At 39.2% G+C, this 20,675-nt stretch overlaps 1 protein-coding gene across 1 annotated transcript in view; it reads left to right on the forward strand.

Annotated features, from left to right (window-relative positions):
- LOC146538355 (uncharacterized) overlaps positions 1–20,675 on the forward strand; it is a 38,073-nt gene that overhangs the window by 11,461 nt on the left and 5,937 nt on the right. The window contains exons 26-44 of the mRNA XM_085187182.1: positions 241–443; positions 3,820–3,955; positions 4,273–4,488; positions 4,708–4,839; positions 5,223–5,336; positions 5,887–5,987; positions 6,148–6,341; positions 6,561–6,777; positions 7,337–7,453; positions 7,663–7,888; positions 8,435–8,518; positions 8,782–8,888; positions 11,471–11,788; positions 11,962–12,120; positions 12,196–13,347; positions 13,431–13,490; positions 13,856–13,946; positions 14,038–14,138; positions 14,739–20,582. Coding sequence (XP_085043308.1) covers positions 241–443; positions 3,820–3,955; positions 4,273–4,488; positions 4,708–4,839; positions 5,223–5,336; positions 5,887–5,987; positions 6,148–6,341; positions 6,561–6,777; positions 7,337–7,453; positions 7,663–7,888; positions 8,435–8,518; positions 8,782–8,888; positions 11,471–11,788; positions 11,962–12,120; positions 12,196–13,347; positions 13,431–13,490; positions 13,856–13,946; positions 14,038–14,138; positions 14,739–20,582 — 9,572 coding nt within the window. The remainder of the gene's footprint in view (positions 1–240; positions 444–3,819; positions 3,956–4,272; positions 4,489–4,707; positions 4,840–5,222; positions 5,337–5,886; positions 5,988–6,147; positions 6,342–6,560; positions 6,778–7,336; positions 7,454–7,662; positions 7,889–8,434; positions 8,519–8,781; positions 8,889–11,470; positions 11,789–11,961; positions 12,121–12,195; positions 13,348–13,430; positions 13,491–13,855; positions 13,947–14,037; positions 14,139–14,738; positions 20,583–20,675) is intronic.

The raw sequence follows: 20,675 nt of genomic DNA on the forward strand, positions 1-20,675 counted from the left end.
TTAATCTTAATGTACACTAGTATATTATTTATATTATAATTTCCGCAATATAAATCAAAATATTTTAGTAATAAAAATAATATAAAGATGAGATAAATTTCTTATTGTAAGTACTGTATTGTACATTTTCGGTAAGCTACTTGTTGACGTTGTATACAGATGAAAAAAATTTTTTTATTTGTTTTAACCAAATTTAAAATACATCAACACATACTACTAATCCTTGATATGAACACACAGGTCTAGGATCAGCAGCGACCATATCCGCTGTGCTATACGCTAACACGAATCATCCTGAGTGGAAAACAGAGTTCCCCAACTGGGTGGATCGATGCAAACAGATATTAAAGAAATGGCGGGCGCTTCCCGCTGAGCAGAAGTCGCCATATTTACAACGCGCGCGTGACAACCGCAGCGCTATACGCATGAAGAAGGCCCAGCAGGTACAAATTACCCACTTCCCACCTCCCCACTTGCCCACTTCCACTTGTGTGCTAACCACTACTCACTGTGTTGTACTCACTGGTACTGTGAGATCGAATGCATCAACGGCGACTATATTACACTACATCACTAGGTTAGGGCGTTATAAATACTTACTGAACTTATATTGTTGAAGTTAGGGTCCTACAAGACGTAATGCACTAAAAGTAGTGTGGTGTAATCACCGTTTAAATATTATTTGATTAAAACAGACTAAGAAAACTTACATTTTAATCATAAATGTGGTGTAAATTTGGTTTTATATTTATTTAATTAATATTCTAGTAATAATAAAGTAGAATATCGATCACACAGTATCCGCGCCCGTTTGCCGTGTGAGCCTCGCCCCCTCCCTCTCCCATCCTCACCTATTATACTACGACACTGGCTTATAAATACTTGTCTGCATTACTAACTTATGTTCCACACAGAAATTTAATATTACAAACATTACTATTGAAATATTATTGTTCAGAGGCGACAGATATTTATTAGCAGGTGACTTTCGGGCTATTTTTTATAGCTGCCTTTGGGACTATTATATGTACTACAATAGAATTGTTCTTAATCAAATTATATCTTCATTATTACTTCTCTAATTTATTATATAATTTTTCTATATCTTTTTAATCTTGTTAGGTCAGGTGTGTTTTATTTATACATATTTTAAACATTAAGTTCACGACAGCTTTTATTTTATTCTTTTATTGTATAGTGGGCTGTAGATTCTTCCGCTTGTGCCGGAATTAGTATGGCTGTACATAAATAGCTCAATAAAAAATATGCTGTATATAGTAAAATAAATAATTTGTAAGCTATTTTCAATATTTGAAAAAGATTATTGGAAATATTCAAGTAAATACATCTTGATGTTTTTTCTGTAACATTGTTTTGCTTTAAAAAAAACTTTAACATTTAGATTTTCCTGACTGTGAAAATGATTTGTACAACTTAAATAAAATAGGCCTTACAAGTGAATCTTTATATAATTTTTGTTTATTCAAACTAAACCCATTTTGTACAAAAATTATATATCATTAAATAGAAAGATCACCTAATAATCTATGTAATTCATATATCTTTTTATTCCAGTTTAATATTTTTTTTTGATTTATACACATGATAATATATGATTTACATAAAAATGAGTATTACATATTTAGTAATATACAAATAAAGAACATTAAAAATACAAACATATTTACAAGAAAGAATCTACAGCACACAAATACAGACATAGTGTTAATCATAAAAAATGTTATTTATAGTTATTTAAAGGTATAAGTCTATTTATTTAATAAATTGTTACTGTTTATTTTTAGTTATATAATTTTGTGAGCTATTTACAATATGTGTATTAGTCATACTTTATATATTTTATCTATATAATATTTTGTTTTAAAATTGAAATATTACTTTTTCGTGTTACCCTATACGTAAAATGTATCTTAATGTAAACAGAGTGTATCTCGTTTGTACGTCTTAGTATTTTACGATGACTGTCTTGATTCGATTTTTAAAATAAAAACTAAATTAGTGTCATCGTACAAAACACCGTTCCTACTTCAGGGATGTCAAGTGCACGGTTCCAATCGGACAACTGGAAACGGGTGGTAACAGTCGGAACAGCGGTCATGGTAAAAAACTAAGCTAGACGTAATACGGGTTCGCTGTATCGGTGGAGACGATATAAAGCGTTGGTTCGGGCGGCAGAGCTCCAGTGGCGTCGACGCGGAGGGCGGCCGCTCGCCCAGCCCGGCGCCCGCGCCCCCCGTGCCGCAGACGCCGCCCGCGGCCCCCGTGCAGCAGGCGCCCGCGCCCGCGCCCTCGAGTGGAACGGTTCGCGCGCCCAACGTGACGGTGACAGCGGGCGGGCTCCTGGAGGCGGACGCGCACATCCGCGTGCTCACCCCGTCTGAGATCATGCGCACGCTGCCGCGCCTCGCGCCACCCCCCGCACCACCCCCCGCACACACCGCCACGGTACACACCCCGCCCCGCCCTCGCATATACACGCACGCAGGAACGCACTCACAGATCACAACAAGTATTATGTATTATATATTCCGCAACATTATAATCGAATGTATATAAGTATTTTTTTATTCTTTAATAATATAACTATACTTTTTACATAAAAAAAATTATCTATATTCAATAATATTTATTTAACAACGAGCACACCAAGTTGACAGTGAGAGGTGTATATGCGAGTTGCTTCCGGACGTTGTTGGGTGATCGCCGGCTCTTGCACTCGCGGTCCTTCCTTGACTTACACTCGAATACGATTAACTTAGACATTGTCGTCACCCAACAAACTGTTTGTTAAATGGCGTTGTAAGCTGTGTGATTATTTTTTTATTTTCATTTAGCTTTTTATAATCGAGGACACTATTCTCGAACGCCTCCCGGACGCGTCCTCTGTATCCGTAACGTTGTTTATTTTAATTTTCGCTTTGTCTTGGTAGTGTTGGCTTTAACATTGGACGGTGGCTGGTATCGGTGTGCTAACAATTCTAACCCTAGTCTGTATGTAGTCGAATATTTCGTTGCGTTATTATGCTCTTGACTTTGTTATTAGATTTAAGTTCGCAGGTAATAGCGTAACATAAATAGAATAAGACTGATTAATTGACTGACTGATTAATTATATTTCAGTTTTATTTCGTGCACAGTAAATAAGCCCTTTTAGCGCATAAGTTATATATTTTTAAATAATTGAAAATACATCAAATCAACCATATACTATACTTTAATTGTTTAATACAATTCCATGAATTAACAGTAATTAAATATATAATTTACTAATATTTTACATATATATTGAATATAACATTAAGATAATAAGAACAATCTGTTAACTTGCAGCATGACGATGCCATACTAAAAATGGTAGTTGTTATTCATATTAACTAATACTATATTAAAAAGTAAATACTCAATGTTGTTTATAATACTTTAAAGAATAGATGAGGAAATAAATGGCTACGTATACACTAAATTGTATAGAATATATTCGCAAGTAATCATTTGCATGTAATTGTTGGTAGCACATATTTCGTTGTTTTGTTGTTTTATTTGGAAGTTTCCGCACGATAAATATATTAGTAAATATGTGAAAAAAAGAATAAAGATATTGAAAATATCACTTTTAAATATTTTGTTGTAGAAAATATTAACAAAGATATATATACATTTTATATTATACTGTTAAAAATAAAGTATTAGAAAAAATCTAAATAAAGTGATAAAATATAAAGTAACGTAAAAGTATAGTGCATGGCATAGATATCGCTTGGTCATTGGCGAGTATAAGAGTGTAGAGTGGGTGCGCAGGAGCAGGAGCGCGCCTGCAGTCAGCAGCGCAGCGCGCGCGAGGCCGAGCAGGAGCGCCAGTGGAAGCAGCTGCAGCAGATGCGCCAGCAGCAGACGCAGCAGCAGCAGCAGATCATACACGACCAGCGCATACAAGGTGTCAATACTACACGTAACTTCATTAACGATTCATTTAAAAACTATGTAATTGGTCAATCAATAGTGATATATGTTACAGTTATAAAAAACCTGCAAATTATAATTAAAATTACATATATATATAAACATATATATAAACATAAAACTTAAAATTAAATACCTTATTTGCTATATGCAATCCTGTAATCTTAACACTTTAATAGTCCTGCACCCTATGGTATTTGATGTCGGAGTAGTACCAACGGAATAGAACCAATGTATATTAGATAAATGTGATAGTGTTTAAAAGTTCAGTATTGTATTATGCTCCATCAGAGCGTGTGTGTGTTCAAGCAGCGATGCAGCGGTTGCGCGGCGCGGAGGGCAGCCCGCCCGCCGCCGCGCCGCCCGCCTCGCCCGCGCCGCCCGCGCCTCTCACGCCGCACGCTCCCTCCGCGCCGCAGCGCTTCCCGCTGTACGCCTCCAACGACGACATCAACCGCCAGCTGCGCGACCTGCTGCAGCGACACCCTGACAAAATGTGGCCGCCGCGTGAGTACTGAAACCAACTCTATTCTGCTATTCATTATGGTGATATGAGACAAAGTTATAATAAGACAAAGTCGGCATTCATATGCCAAACAGAAAACCTCTAAAATTAATAGTGAATAGAAAACAAAGCATACGCTAGTTGCCGCCAGGCTCACCATGTATGAAACGTGTTTCATAAATATATCTATAGTATATTATTATTATTATTATACAAAACAGAATCGCCATCAGACGATGGTAGCCGCGGCATTGGCGGCGAGGGCGCGTTCCGATCACCGTTGCCGGTGCCGATGAGGACGCGTGCCACGCTGCCTTTCTCGCAGAACCCTCATTTGCATCGTCCTGAACACAGTCAGTATATTATAAAATGGGTTATAAGACCGAGGGCCAAGGCCGAGGCCCGAGGCCGTCGGGTATAACTTCGTTCGTCTAGTGTATGAATTATTTACATTTCCTCGCTTTGGTAACAAGACAAAGCGCAGCGATGAGTTTCCCTACTCACTCACGCAATGTCTCGAAAATTGAGCGGCGTGTCTGAACACTGGGTTCCTTCTGCCTACCCTGCTATATGCTTTATTCCGCGGGAAACTAAAGAACAAAAAAATACAATAATAAAAAAAGATTATTTTATGTATCTATGTATACTATTGTACTGTATATTTTTCCATTCTATCCATACTAGAATCCTGACATAATTGAGATCACAAAATGTTTTAAAAATAATTATCTTTCAGTGATAATCCAACATCGCTTTGTGAGTGCCGATGGCTCTCAAATGCAGCAAAATGTTAACAATTCAGGCAATACGCAGATGATGGACAACAAAATTGCAGTATCACAAGCAAACGGTATGTAATGCACAATATTGCGACTCTTATGTGTTTTTAAATTGTAGTTTCACGCCGTTTGCTGTATGTGTATGCCCCAGTATAACATTGTAGACAGAAGAAACCTAGTGTTAAGACGCTTCGTTTTCACGCACTGCTCAATTTTCAAGACATTGGGCGTAGAGCGGCGGAATTCAACTAGGCAGTTTGTCTTCTTGATAACTGAGATTGAGGAAATGTAAGCAATTCATTCCCCCGAGTGGGAATCTAACTCACGAGCGTTACGTTTATAGTTAGAGGATGTACCGCTGCATGACGACTGCCTCTGATGTCTTTATACGCATCTCCATAATCGTTCTGCAAGTTGATTTAAGACATTGTCAATCTTGTTTTTAGACTGGAGAAGAGTAAATGGTATTACATACTATTTAATTTTATTTTTATTTGACACTTGTGTTTTATCATATTATTTTAATATTATAGTATATACCGACAAATTTTCAATTTTTAATTATTTTGTTCTATAACTTGTCTGATATTATTTTATTTATAAGTTGCAAACCGTTTTTAGCATCAAACGCTGATAAACAAGACAATAGTGGTGATGGGACAGACGAAATGGATATTGGAGACATGGATAAGCTCGAACAAGATGCGGGAAATATTGGAGAGGTATTGTTTTTTATGACATTTAATATTTTATATACATTATAATGCAGTCTTATGAATAAAGTTTAACATACTTGCAGAAAGAAATACTTTGTTCTTCTATGGTTAACATGGTTCCTTCTTTTTTGTCTTTAAACTAGATATATAATGCATTGTGTAATAGGTGGATATCCTAACCGGTCTGGGTGGGGAGGATGATGAGGAGCTGTTAGAGTCTTTAACAGCAGAAATAGGAGAACAATTCAATATCCTGGAGTATGCTGATCCTGAACTAGCGGCACTCGGTGATGAGCATTTGCTGGATGGCCTTGATCTACCTGATGATGTGCCTGAAAGGCACGCTAAACGTACCCTTGAGTATGTACTGATTTTTTTATGTTATTTATAAAATGTATTGTAGTATATATAGAAATTATATTTTTAAAACACTCATATAATTTTGTTTTCTAAATAGTTTTTAATTACATAATTTATTTGCTCTAGTAGTTAATTAACAATTCTTTCAAATTGTTAAATATCTGTATTCTTTAGAAAATACCTCAATTCCTAAATCATTATGTTTTTATCGTTTAACAGAGATGATACTGAAGCAAAAGGAGATAATAAAATGGATAGTGAACTACAAAAAGCTGTCAAAAACATAGAATCAAACAAACCTGATGTTAAAGTTGAAATGGTGGAAGTGAAATCCGAAAACCAAGATACAAAGTCAGATGTGCCTACAACGGTGACACAGATGTTCCCAGAGAGCATTCAAAGAGTCATTTCACAAAACCAACATTTAGCTCTGCAGGTTTGTTTCAGAATATAATATAATAAAAAGGGGAATTAAAAAAATAAAAAATCTGTTGATTACTTGGTGCAATATTATATATGTATTCTACAAAAATATCTGCCCATCTCTAAAAAACATTGATCTTATTTTTATTAAACTTAGTCTTTTAGCCTTTAGAAAAAATATATCTAGATAGAAAATTTAGATAAAAGAAGATGTGTTTTGTTACACGTATCCGAAATTTAACATCACACTAACACCTTCACTATGAAGCATTAACAGTTCAGTATTCACTGAATCACACACTTACAACGCTATACATAGGTTAGTAACGTGAATAGTTTCGTTCTACAATATTATAATTCATAGGAATACGTGCCGCGCGTGCTTCTTCTATATCAGTCTGTCCATTGAACTAAGCCCAGCACCTCATCATGACTCGGTATCGGTACCGGAAATCAATCACAACATTACTATATCAATTATTCAAATAACACTACTAGTACTCACACCAAAATCCAATCATACCTCTACTACCAACGGAAATTAATGTACTAAAATGTTATTATTTTGTCAGAATGCAATGCATGCTGTTAAAGCAGAAGTAAAAGCTGAGTCCGATGAAGGGAAACCAGAAGGCGAATGGCAGCAACGAGCTGTTTTCTCAAATATGTTTGGTCTCCAATTGCAACAAGTGAGTTTTGATTTTATTACAATAAATATATTTTTTAACTATATCCTTCATATGGCAGAGGGAAAACAGTCTTACGTCTTATTTTCGAGATTTTGTTTTTTCACCGGGGCGTGAAAAAATAATCCATATTGCTGGTGCGCCACGACGATATCAATAAGGATAATCAGATAGTTTTTTTTTATTGAATTGTTGTTGTCGTGCTATGTCAGAGTCAAGGCGGAGTGCGGCCGCAGGGGCAGTATGTGCAGTTCGCGCAAGCGGCGCAGGGTGGTGCGAGCCCGCAGAGCATCGTGAGCGCGATGACGGCGCAGGTGTCGGCGGCGCTGGCAGCGGGCCGCGCCATCGCGCCCGGAACGCGCCTGCTGGGCGCGGACGGCGCCGTGGGCGTGGTGCGCCACGACCGCTCCGTCGCGCTCGCCGCCATGCCGCACTCTGGTAATATAGAATTTTAGATTTTAGATTTTTTTTTACGCTGTATTTCGCACATAGCAGGAATGACTGCAGAAGAAACCTGGAAACCTAGTGTTAAGACAATTCATTTCCATTAATGCACTCCCGTTCTGTTGACTGGCGAAAATCATTACACATACTTAGAAAAACCCTGACTGCATAAAACTAAAAAGAAAAATAAAACAAGCCCAATAGTTTATTAGAATTAACAGTCGGGACCTACAAGTATTTCTTCAATCAATTAAATCTTTATCAGTAACCCTGCAAAATTTAAAGAGGTCCCGAATGAATGACTTGCTTGAATAAATAAACCTGTGAATTTATAAATAATATCTCTAACCCATTTCAAAGAATAGTAAAAAGATATTGAGATTTGAAAGGCTATTTACATGCAGGTTGACTAACAACTTATTCACACCATATTAGAGATGAGGAGTGGAGAATCTTTCCACACTTCTCCATCTCTCCGATATCTCCATATCTCATATGTGCTTTATGTGTACATAACAGTATTTTCTTTTGTTAAAACAGCTCGCAACATGGTGGCAGGTGCTCGGCAACTAGCGCCGCCGCCTCTACGTCAAGACACTCCACTAGCTGTCGCACCGCTTGGCAGTATGTATATAAAGTCATACAATAGTACAAGTTCCTGATACTTTAAATGTTTATTGTGTATGCACATTCCATGCGATCTAATTGTTTCTGCAGGAAAAAATTGTTACATCAAAATGATTAAAGTGAAATGAAATGTAGTCCATAGCCTTCATTTTTGAATGACCTATAAAGTATTAAAATATTATTCCTATGCAAACCAGTAGTTTCTTAATTTTTATATAAACAATCACAGTTTAACTTTACTTTAAATATGAAATGAACAGCAAACACAGGCGTGGCACAGGCAGGCGCCGCGGCAGTGCGCAACGCGCCCCCGCCGCCGTACCCGGGCTTGCGGGCGCCGCCGCCGCCCCCGTACCCGCAGCTGCAGGTGAGCTTGTACCTATACCATCCTCTCACTACACATTTATTCTATATTTTGAGCGCAATAAAAAATGTAGAATTATTTAACATTCTTATTTGTCCCTCCATGCCTATATCACCGTCTCATTACATAAAAAATATTCAACATTCATTCTGTCATTTGCGCGCAATAATAAAATCTAACTTGAAAATTATTACTATTACTTTTCATATAAAAATGTTAATCAATATTGAGAGACGAAGATAACGTTCCTTGTCTGGTTATATTCATATAAATATTAATTATAAATTAATATCATAATTGCTAGATTTACTTTTCTCGTGATATTAATATAAGCAATTACATGTTAAAAGTCAAATCAAGAACACAAAGTAAATCTAACATTGGAATTCTAAACTTTTATAATATAACTAAACTTGAGATAATTTCAAATTATTCACTGTTAGTATTGGGAAGTTATCTCACTTTGTTAGTACTTTTAATAAATTAACTAAATTAAAGTTATTGCTAAATTCATATTGCATTTTATAAAATTATGAAGTTAAATATATTTGAAGGATTTTATTTTAAATAATTGACTTGTGCATGTCGTAATTTTTTCTATAAATGTTTGGTGTGAATTAGTTCGGTCCCGAAACATCGAGATAGAACTCATTCATAGCTTTAAATGTACGCTGGTAAAGCTGTGGCTCATATTTGTAATGATCACTTTAATCAAATATTATTCTAAATATGATCCAGTACATAATTGTTTTACCGCTTCGATTTATGACCGCATTGCAGTATCTTGTTTATTTGTATTTTATGTGAACATATCCAGAGCAATATTAATCGAGACATGCATCGGTGGAGGTTCGGTAACATTGTACAAATAAATCAATTAAAACGCTCGCACGATTCATAACGTGCTTTCGAAACTAATATTGCATGGGTATCGAAATAGGCCTCACTTTCATGCGTTTTCGCGTGTTTTGGAGTAAAAAGGTAGAGGAGTAATATATTATTCGAGAGTACGAATATGAGGTGAAACGTATTGAGAGCGAGGAGGTTTGAGGATGTTAGGTGAGCTGCGTGTTGTTGCATGTGGGTGATTGGTGGAGCAGCCCTTTGACGCGGACGTGTGGGGCGACTGGCTGCACCGCCGCCCGCTGCTGCTGCAGGTATGCAGTACCCCCACAGTACCGTCACTCTACACCCGGAAAACTTATATATCCGAGAAAAACCACACATTCTATATTCCCTTTAGATAACTAGAGGGCTAGTACGATATTCTTAACGCTCACCTCGTGATGCGACGATCAAACTTCTTTTCTAATATTAGAAGTCAACAATGCACTTCGCACTGAATCCTTTAATCTTTGCCACTTACACCAACTATAAATTAGATTTCTTCCTCCTTTATAAACTTCCCTGCCAGGAGTCACAGCTCGCATGACGAATTTCTAGAAATCACGTGTTATACAATATATATACGTATGTAATCTCCTTTACTTTCCTGAACTAATTATGAGATAATATTTTGATGAAACTTCAGTTTTACCCTACTCGCAAAAGCTTTATTGAAAATATAAATAGGCAAAAGCACACTTAATTCTGAAAATCTTTTTACAGGGCCTCGTTACTACTAATCACCTTGTAGTTAGAGCTTTTTCTCTGCTTGCTCGTGGCACGCATGCGTATTTACTAACCTTATTCCTTTTCAGCATCTTCTAACATAACACTAAAATAAAAGATGAAATATATACAATTATGGGTATACATAGACTGTTTTTGATATGCATATTAATTTTGCTTTTGAAGTCAACGCGGGTGGTGGACGAATCATATGGTCTCAGTTTATGTGTAAGTCCAAAGTACATAAAAATATTGTGTTTTGAGACAATTAACGAATTTATACATTTCCATGGTTTATTTAATTCACATTTACAATTATGTATTTTTTTCGTTTAAGCGCATTTAAAAATAAATTAAATATTAGAGAAACTATGTATTTAAAAATGTTCTTTATATAAGACATCACAAAGATATATCTTATACTACTCACTATATTTATTAAGAATATAGTGTTTAGAATATTGGAATATTTTATTTTAATTTTTTATTTACACTGCAATGAATGGAAACTGAAACTAAAATAACTTTAATGAAGATTACACATAATTACATTGACACAGCCTTCGTTTCTTTTCTATTATTTTGCTATAGTCAGTTAAGCAAATTTGGCACTGTGTGTAGTTATAGATTTGATAGCCTGAATCTAATAAATTGCACTCACCTTTCCTATAGTAATTAAAAAATTGATAAGGAAATTTTTATTAAGAAAAAAGTAACCCCCTTCTCTAAAGCTTTAATTGAAGCCAGTTTGGATATTTGGATTATAAACTAGTAATCTTTCTAAATTTGGTATTACTTTTATATTAGACAACAATATGTTGATTTATAAATCTGAGTATGAATTAGTCCGATTAATACATCGCTCACTCAACGAGTTGGCTTCGATAACGAGACATAGTTCGCGACCGGCGATCACAGAGTTGACAGTCGGCAAATGTCGAGGAGCGATGTGAAAACAGACATTTAACCGTCAGAACGTAAACCAGGAGCAACCGTTGCTTCTGGAGGAGCTGCTGGAGCAGGAGAAGCGGGAGCAGGAGCGCGAGGGCGGCGAGTGGGGCAGCGCGGGGGCAGCCCCGCCCGCGCCGCCCCCAGCCCCACCTCCCGCCGTACCACTGTTCGCGGCCGCGCCGCCGCCTGCGCCCGCCGCGCCGCCCGAACGCTGCGCGTCTGAGGCCGACCACCACGCACGCCTACTCTATGAGCAGTGGCTCAAGCAGTACAACACGTTCGCGGCCGAGCAGTTGCGCTACTACGAGCAGGAGGTGCAGAAGCTCCGCAAGATACGGAAGGTGAGTGATAGTGCGCTTCTGTGTTCGTGCGCTTCGTAGTCGCGTGTTTGCGTCCTCTTTCAGGTACCGCGGGGGTGCCCACCTGTGTTAACCGAATGTCTGTGTTTACTAACCGGGTGCTAGAGTAGTGCGCGTTGTCTCGTCATAGCTACACTGTTACCTTCTACTTGCAGTCGCTGAATAGTAAGCAGCGTCAGTTGAGAAAATCTGGTAATGAATTGATGCCGAACGATGCCGCTGAGCTGCAGCGGGTGTCGACAGAGCAACAGGCGCTTCAGAAACACTTGGAGGCTGCGAGGAAACAAGCCAGACAACACAGTATGCTGATTCAGGTACTTATTTTACTAAAGCTTGTTTTATATAAAATCGTTAGTATAAAATATATATTTTCTTATATTTTTTTGCAGGAATACGAGACTAAACAACGCCAACAAAATCCTCAACTCGCCCAACAAACGGTTATAAATCAACAACAAATAAGTAATCAAACAGTTTTTGCACAAAATCAAAACATTAACCAATCATCACAACAACTGCAACAACAAGGTACAATAAACCGACCGATGCAAATAGGGCTACAAGGTTCTACGATACAACAGCAGACGTTAATAAGAACTCAACAAACGGTGCTTGGTTCAGATGGTCAACCATTATCACAACAAAGAATAGGCTTGGTAACATCGCCATTAAACACTCAAGGGCGGATCTTGCAAGGTGGACGCACTTTAGTTATAGAACAAGCCGGAGCTCCACAACAGCAGTTAGTACGTCAGTTGTCGTCAGTTCAAGAACGTCCTCAGTCAATGGGGGGGATAGTGCAGTTTAGCCAGCAACAGTTGACTGGAGTAAGAAATGCGATGCCGTCAGGGAACCAGGCGCCTCGTCAGCCGGGGTCGCGCCCCGCTATGTCCCCGTTACACATCCAGTCTCCTCATTCTCAATCCCCATTACATTCCATTGCGCCGCAGTCTCCACTACATCCAATGGCGTCTCCGATGCAATCTCCACTGCATTCACAGCAGTCTCCATTGCATCATACGTCGCAATCTCCACTTCATCCCTCGACTCAATCACCTCTCCATACACAACAATCCCCAATGCACTCGCAACAATCGCCGATGCACGTACAGCAAACTAATTTACCACAACAAAGTCCTATGCATCCCCAACAAAGTCCGATGCATCCACAACAGTCGCCGATTCATCAACAATCTCCGATGCATCAACAAAGTCAAATGTCTGCTCAACATTCGCCTATGCATCCTCAGCAAAGTCCGTTACATCCACAACAAAGTCCGATGCATCCTCAACAAAGTGCGATACATCCACAACAAAGCCCCATGCATCCTCAACAAAGTCCGATGCACCCTCAGCAAAGCCCAATGCATCCTCAGCAGAGTCCTATGCACTCTCAACAGTCTCCAATGCATTTACAACAGTCTCCGATGCATACGCAACAATCGCCAATGCAGCCTTCGATGTCACCGCAACAATTCTTGACACAGTTTCAAGCTCAAAGAACGAGTCCGCAGCTGCCAACACCTAGTCGTAGTCCTCAAGTATGTTTAACAATAGTAAAATGTTTACAATTTAAATATGTAATCCGTTCCCGATTATATTTGTATAAACAATTTCTTTACAGATTTATCAACAATCACAAATCCAAAGTCCTGTGGCATCTCATTCACCTCAGTTACAGAATGTGAGTAAAAACATAAAACACGATTAGAATTTTAAATAACGTTTTACTTTTTTTCAGCTTCACGCTGTATCCTGCATGTAGCAGGGTATAACTACCCTAAAATTAATTATTTTAAAATACTCCGCTCCCCACTTTCTGCCGAATTCTGGAGGCACTGGGTGTTGAGTGGCGGAAGTCGACGCTTCGTAGAGCAATCTATATGTTATTTTGATGTGTTAGCTATATTACTCTGGTAAGTAGGGAAAGCGCGACGTTAAATTCCGCCACTCAATACACAATGCCTGCAAGCTAAAAAAAGTATCATAAATATTCACATTTATAATATTTAATGTTAACAGGATTGCTTCATTAAAATATATTTTCAGAATGATTATACCACGGGACGATTTCCAAGACCTGCTCCTGGATGTTCACCGTTACCTTCTCGATTCGCAAGACCGCCACATCACCAACAAGGTAAAAGAATATTAGATTTTAATATAGTTTTTATTATTTAATAATAAGGAATATTTGTAGAGACGGTTATTTATATCAATCATACTTTCAGGTATGAGGGTTGGTGTACCTTTTGTGGGTCGTCAACAGACTTCCCCACTTGGCAGCCCCCAACCACTTCCCTCACCGGGCAATTCAAATAATGAAATGACTGTAAGTATAAAACATTAAAGTTGTTGTATACGTAAAATAAGTTATATACAGGGTGGAAGAGGCAGCGCTCCTTTTACTGAAACTGCATTTCATTTCACGAATTTTATCCATACCTGTATTTTGTGTGACGCATACATTCGTCTGCAACGTTGCCGCTTTGACATGTAAGTGTGTGCGTGCCTTCGTTATACTTTACAAATGACGTTTTATTTTAAAACGATAATTTTATGATTTATTTTGTTTGAAAAAATAACGTTTTCATTTTTTGAATTATTTTTTTTCTAAATTATATTAGGCTTTTATAGAGTAGTTAAAACTGGTTTCATTTAAAGTGGTGCTGACAATTCCACCCTGTATATATTAGGTTGGGCCAACAAAATTTTCTTTTTTTTTTTTATTATAGTGAAAATATAGTTCTAGACACTGAAAAATATGCCTGTTAAAAGGGCAGCCCTTAATTTTTATATTAAGAGGTGTCTCATCACGATTTTCGATTTCCCATATAATTAACAAGGGAATTTTGTATTTTTCATTTGAAACTTTGTCCGTCGTACGTCCTTCGTACGTCCGTGCGTTACTCCAAATGTATAATGATTTCAGCGACAACAAATGCTTCAAAGGCAACAATATAGTCCAATGGGAGGAGCGCCAGCGTCGCCGTCCTTGTCGCGCTCTCCGCACGTGGCGCGCACGCCCACGCCTTCTGCCTCGCCCGCCGCGTCGCCTGCCCCGCACCATGACCACGGCGGTGGACACCACCACCATATGGCGCCCATACCGCCCGGGTACAGATACTTTAAGCCCGGCCTCTTTGGAGGAGCCCCCGTGTGGCCCAACAAAGACGACGACAGGCGTAGGACGACACACATCAATAAAGTGTCTATTTTGAAAAGACGCACTCCACCTCGCCCGAGATTTGCAGGCAAAACTGTAGCCACTGAACATAGGCCGGATGAAATTAATGAGACAATAGATACAAGAAAATTCGTTTTGTATTCTACGGATAGCATAGAATATCCGAGTACGTCCGATGACTCCGCACGAATGAGTTTCTCCAAAGATGACGACGATGACATGCAAGAATTTGATGAACATTTAGATGATGATGATATTGTCCTAGTCGAAGATCCCGGAGCAATTTCACCAGAAGAACGTATTGCTACTGAGGAAGACTTTGAAGAATTGATAGATAGCGGCAAACCAGAAGATGAAGCAGAAGAAGAAACACCCCAAGAGAAAGGCACACGCACAGAAACAACAACGAAAACCGTTGCAGTAATTAGCTTAGCGCCGGCAAAGCAACCACCCACTAATTTGCAGCAATACAAAATAGTAAATCCGGCTCAAAGCGCAACCCTTTCTCGGTTACCTGTTTTAAGCGCTGCTGTACTTTCGCCCCATGCTAATACGAAAATTCTCAATGAAGTGTCACAAGCAACTGTAGCATCAGTGTCTATTGCGAATCAAACAATATCAGTGCCAGTTCTAAAGAGTCTATCGGTTCCTATAGCGAATGTAACCGGCCATGTCAGCGGTATGGCAAAATCACAATTAAAAAAAGTACCACTTAACATAAGTAATCCACCCTTAGCTGTAAATATGTCTTCACAGTCACTTTCGAAGCCGATCAGTTCGGTTATAAGTGTTATTTCTTCCAATGTCGCCAAAAGTGCCAGCATGAACCCTGTGATTACACTCGCCACATCAAATACCGTAGCCGGTGGGTCAAGGGTGCCTGTTTCTATTTTAACACACCATCAAGTTAAACAAAAAATTGTTAAAACTATAGAAAAACCAATGGCATTGACTTTATCTAATACTAAGTCTTCGAGTTTGTCTGTCACTCATGACGCAACTTTACCTGCTAATATATTCCAAGATGAAGCTGCTTCACCAGATAGTACTGTAACATCTGAAAGTAACTCTGATTTACATACTCCTTCTGGCTCACAACATTTACTGACAATTACTTCACAAGACTCTAAAGATCATAAGTCTCTTCTAAGAGATACTAAAGACATAGACATAGAAAGCGAGATTAGTCAGCAAACAGAACTTCCACATACACTTTGTTTAACTGACAGGACGCCATTATTACTGGGCAAGGCTGATATTAAGAGTCCCGATCCAATACCTGAAAAAATACCTGATAATATTATGGAAGGAGATGATGAAGATAAACCTGAAGATAACGTGCAAAATCATTTATTACTTTCATATAGCAAATCATTACAAGAAACACCTGTAACAAATGCTCCTACTACTGAAAGTAGTTCAGAAGAGAATGTGGTAAAAACTATTAAGGCAATTGCAAACCAAACCAAAGAGATGGTAATAGATTCAAATATGCAAATAACTTCTGATTTAACGCAAGAATCTGTTCAGATTTCTATACCTTCGCCTACTCCTTCGCAAGAAAGGTATCTTAATGACATCACAATGCGAGAACATTCTGAAACAGTAGAAGGTAACCAGAAACATGTAGAATCTTTTGAAGATATGCTTTGTATGCTTGAAAATATAACAGATGACGCTAAACCGTTCGGAATGAAACAACCAACTTCTAAAACAACAAATTCGAACCCAGTTCCTACTCAAAACATAAACACTAACAGTACTCCCAAACCGGAGACCAAAGAAATTCAGGAGCAACCAGCGTTTCCTACAAGAGAAGCTGATAGACTTGCTTTACAGTCGGCTACTGTGCCACAGCTATCACCCCTCTCCCAACCATCGGAACTAACTTCGAACATGGCTAATGTATCACAGCAGCTACGCACAATAATGTCGTCGTTAAATAGTAACTCGTCCAAAGTAGAATCTCAGTCGATTATAAGGAAAAATAGCGATGCTACGACTCCCACTCAAGTCAACTTTGAAAGCTTATTACCATCATCTAAAGTTGAGATTGCCACATCTCGTCCATCTCCTGTGCAAAGGATGGAAAAACCTCAAGTACCAATCTCTAGCACGGACACAGTTCCAATGAGCGCAGCTCAGTTAATCGGTACTAGAGTAAACACACTGTCATCTATGGGAATAAGGAAATCTCCGACAGTGTCGCCCATTAGCTCACCCGTTGGAATGCAAAATACACTTATGAAATCACCAGCACAGTCACCTTTAATTAGTCATCAATCATTTATTCCAAGCGATGAGCCTCAGTGCACAACTCCTATATCATCACAATTATTACAAATGCCTGCGCTCTCTAAAATTCATAGTAATTCATCTGCTTCGACGTCAATTATGCATTCCAGTAATATTACTACAACCAGCGTCAGCAGCTTCCAAAAGACCCAAACGTTGCCAACAAGTATTTTAGGACATACGCTTCTCCAACCATCGAGGCAAATAAATACAAGCAATTTACAATTTAACCCGCAAAATATAAGTTCGAGTCAACCGCCAGCTTTGGTGATGACTTCAAGAACCATAATTGGCAATAAAGAGCCAGCTCCAAATGTGACAGTGCGTACACATAGTATTTTAAGCCCAGGTATTGGTCAAATTCAAGCCAAACCAACCCAATCAATTAATTTTATAACGTCATCGAAACTCTTACATACACAGTTAACTTCTCCGCTAAAAAGATCAAAATCTACAGACGAACCCAAAAGTGAAGTAATTGTTGGGCATATTCAACCTACAAAAAGGCATAGCGTAGAGTCTGTTATTGTTAAATCTGAACCTATGGAGACCGACGAACCCAACAATACTACAACCACAATCGATAGTGCGGGAAACAAAATTATCCAACAAACCGTTCCAAATCAAAGAAATCACGATGAATCACAAAATGTATTACTGAAGCAACTTTTACAAACAACTACGTCATCATCAAATGTAGTTCCACAAAGAACTATGAATATGCAAAGAACTGCACCAGCTCTAGGAACCATACCATCTTTAGAAGCTCAGTTGGCGAGGCCATCTATACCTCCGCCCACATTAGGACTCACTCAAGAAGTGGAAATACCCAAAAATTCTCCACGACTTATCACTACAGTAAGTTCTCCTTTTACGTCCAGACCTATACATACTTCTATACCTACTTCATCTATATCACCTTTGATTCACTCTTCAACCCAATCGCTGATGGATGTACGGAAACCTCCTATTAAATTACTTAATAAAGAAGAAACAACTCCAATGCCAGAGTGTTCTCCTAATATGAAAACATTGCCAATGTATCCAATGAGCATGGACACTCAGCAGCTGCAACAAGTAATAAAGAAAGAAGTTATGCCTCCACAACAAAGTCCAGTCCACCGACCATTTACGCCGTTAGACGTTAAAAAAGAACTTCTTGATGAGAGTTCTCAACAATCGGCGACTTCGGGGGTATCCACTGCGTCAGACCAGGGTAAATTGGACCAGCCAATGAAAGAAGAATATCCTGAAAGTGTCAGTATGGACCACTCCTCTGACATCAATGCATCAGAAACACCTTCAGAGGCAAAGAAACGGAAACGGCGAGAATATCAACAAAAGAAACGTAAACAATTGCAACTACATATGAAAGCTGCGGCTGAAAATAATATGAATGCTGTAAATGCTAAAAAACGGCTTCGAAAAGGATCGAGATATGAGGAAGATTATGATACGTTCATTGATAATCTAATGACGCAACTCCGCCTTTTACCTCCTATGCAAATACAAGAACCAGCATTAACTACTAATTTTGCAGTGTGCCCTTTATTCGGTTCAGGCGACTTAACTAAGCTTAAAAATAAAGACTATGATATCCTTAGAGGGGACTTGATTGGAGATTTTGGTAATGCAAAAATTCCTAATGTAGCAGACTATTATAATACTAAACCTTTCGGCGATGAGGAACCCTTACCTGAAAAATTGTCAACTTCTACTCAAAGAGGTTTTTACGACCAAGAATTTCAGCCAATTGTGTATGAAGAAGATCCAGAAGATAAGAAGCTTGACTTTATTTGCAAAGAAAGAGATACTGACACTCCAGACACTATTGTTAGCTGTTCGAGTCCTGAAGGATATGACATAGAGTCCGATGATAGATTCCCTTACCTGAAACCAATTGATGATGAAGACGACGAGGAAGATGATGACTCATCTCTGTCCGGTCGTGTGTCGCCTGTGATACCACTCATCGCTCCTATACCAATAAGAATAAAACCGCTATCGTTATATCAACTCAAAGATGAAGAAGATAACCAGAAGTTTCTTAAATGCATAGATTCAGACGCACCTCTCAAAACAAAGATCGAGGATTCACCTAGCAGTACTGAGAACAATGAAAACGTTACGGTTACTCTTACTCTAACTTCTGGCGCTGCTGAAGATATACTCGGTGTATTAAAGGAGCTTGCTGGTATACTGCATATACCGCCACCTACATCGTATCAAATTATTGAGCGGACCGCGACGCCACCATCACACAAACTAGGATTATACAGGTCGAAGGGTAAAGATGGAAAAGAAGGCACGCCTATTGACATTCAGAGCATTCTCAATGGCGCCGCAAAATTTTGCCGACACTGCGATGTTGTGATATTAGATTCCGTAGTAAGGGCCAAGGCGTCAGAATTTCCACTGTTGTCGGCTAATAAAGGAAACGCTGAGGAAATATTGTGTGATAGCGACTCCGAATTGTTTTTCTGTAGTACTCAATGTTATGAAAGATTCGCGTGGCGTCCTACGAACATTATTTTAGATGGTAAATCAAAAGCTACTATTAAGGAGGATAGCAAATCAGATATCGAAACCAATTTGTCAAAAGACAGGGACGATTTTGACACCGCGTCGACTGAAAGCATGGAAACGGACGATCTAGATATCAAACCTGATATTAAAGATGAAAAAATGGACCTATCATTTATAGATTCACTAGACAACGACGAGTTAATGAAAGAAGTTGGCGATGACGTAAGCGCCCTCGACGAAGACCTAAAGAGTATAGAACAAGACGAAAAAAGTAATCAAAGCGTGGAAAAGGAGAAATATCGCGGTGTCCGATACAAGTCATGGTCGCCGGGCTGCATCGGGCCGCCCATCAAGTACAAGCGGCCGACGGACCGGGAGCTCACGGAGCTGGTGTTCCGCACCGGCGTGGCCATCACGCCCGTGACGGGTGCCGACGCGCGCCGCTGCGAGCTGTGCGGGCTGCAGGGCGACGGCGTGGCGGACGGCGTGGCGCGCCTACTTAACTGCGACGTGGACCGCTGGGTGCACCTCAACTGCGCGCTGTGGTCCGAGGGCGTGTATGAGACTGTGAGCGGCGCGCTAATGAACGTGGACGCCGCGCTGGCCGCTGGCGCGGGCGCCGCCTGCGCCGCGTGCCGCCGCCTCGGCGCCACCGTACGCTGCTTCAAGGTGCGGTGCGGCAGCGTCTACCACCTGGGCTGCGCCGTCAAGGACAACTGCGTCTTCTACAAGAACAAGAGCGCCTTCTGCGCTTCCCACGCCCCCAAGGTGACTAACAATAGCATCAATAATACCATTAGTTTACTTCCAATATTATAATATTCATTTTCTGCTAAAGTATTCCCAAATTGAGCCCTTTTA

This window comes from Heliconius melpomene, chromosome 6 (genome assembly GCF_056956725.1).
Source record: "Heliconius melpomene rosina isolate 202511_hmr_F chromosome 6, ASM5695672v1, whole genome shotgun sequence".
In the NCBI taxonomy this organism is placed as follows: Eukaryota; Metazoa; Arthropoda; class Insecta; order Lepidoptera; family Nymphalidae; genus Heliconius; species Heliconius melpomene.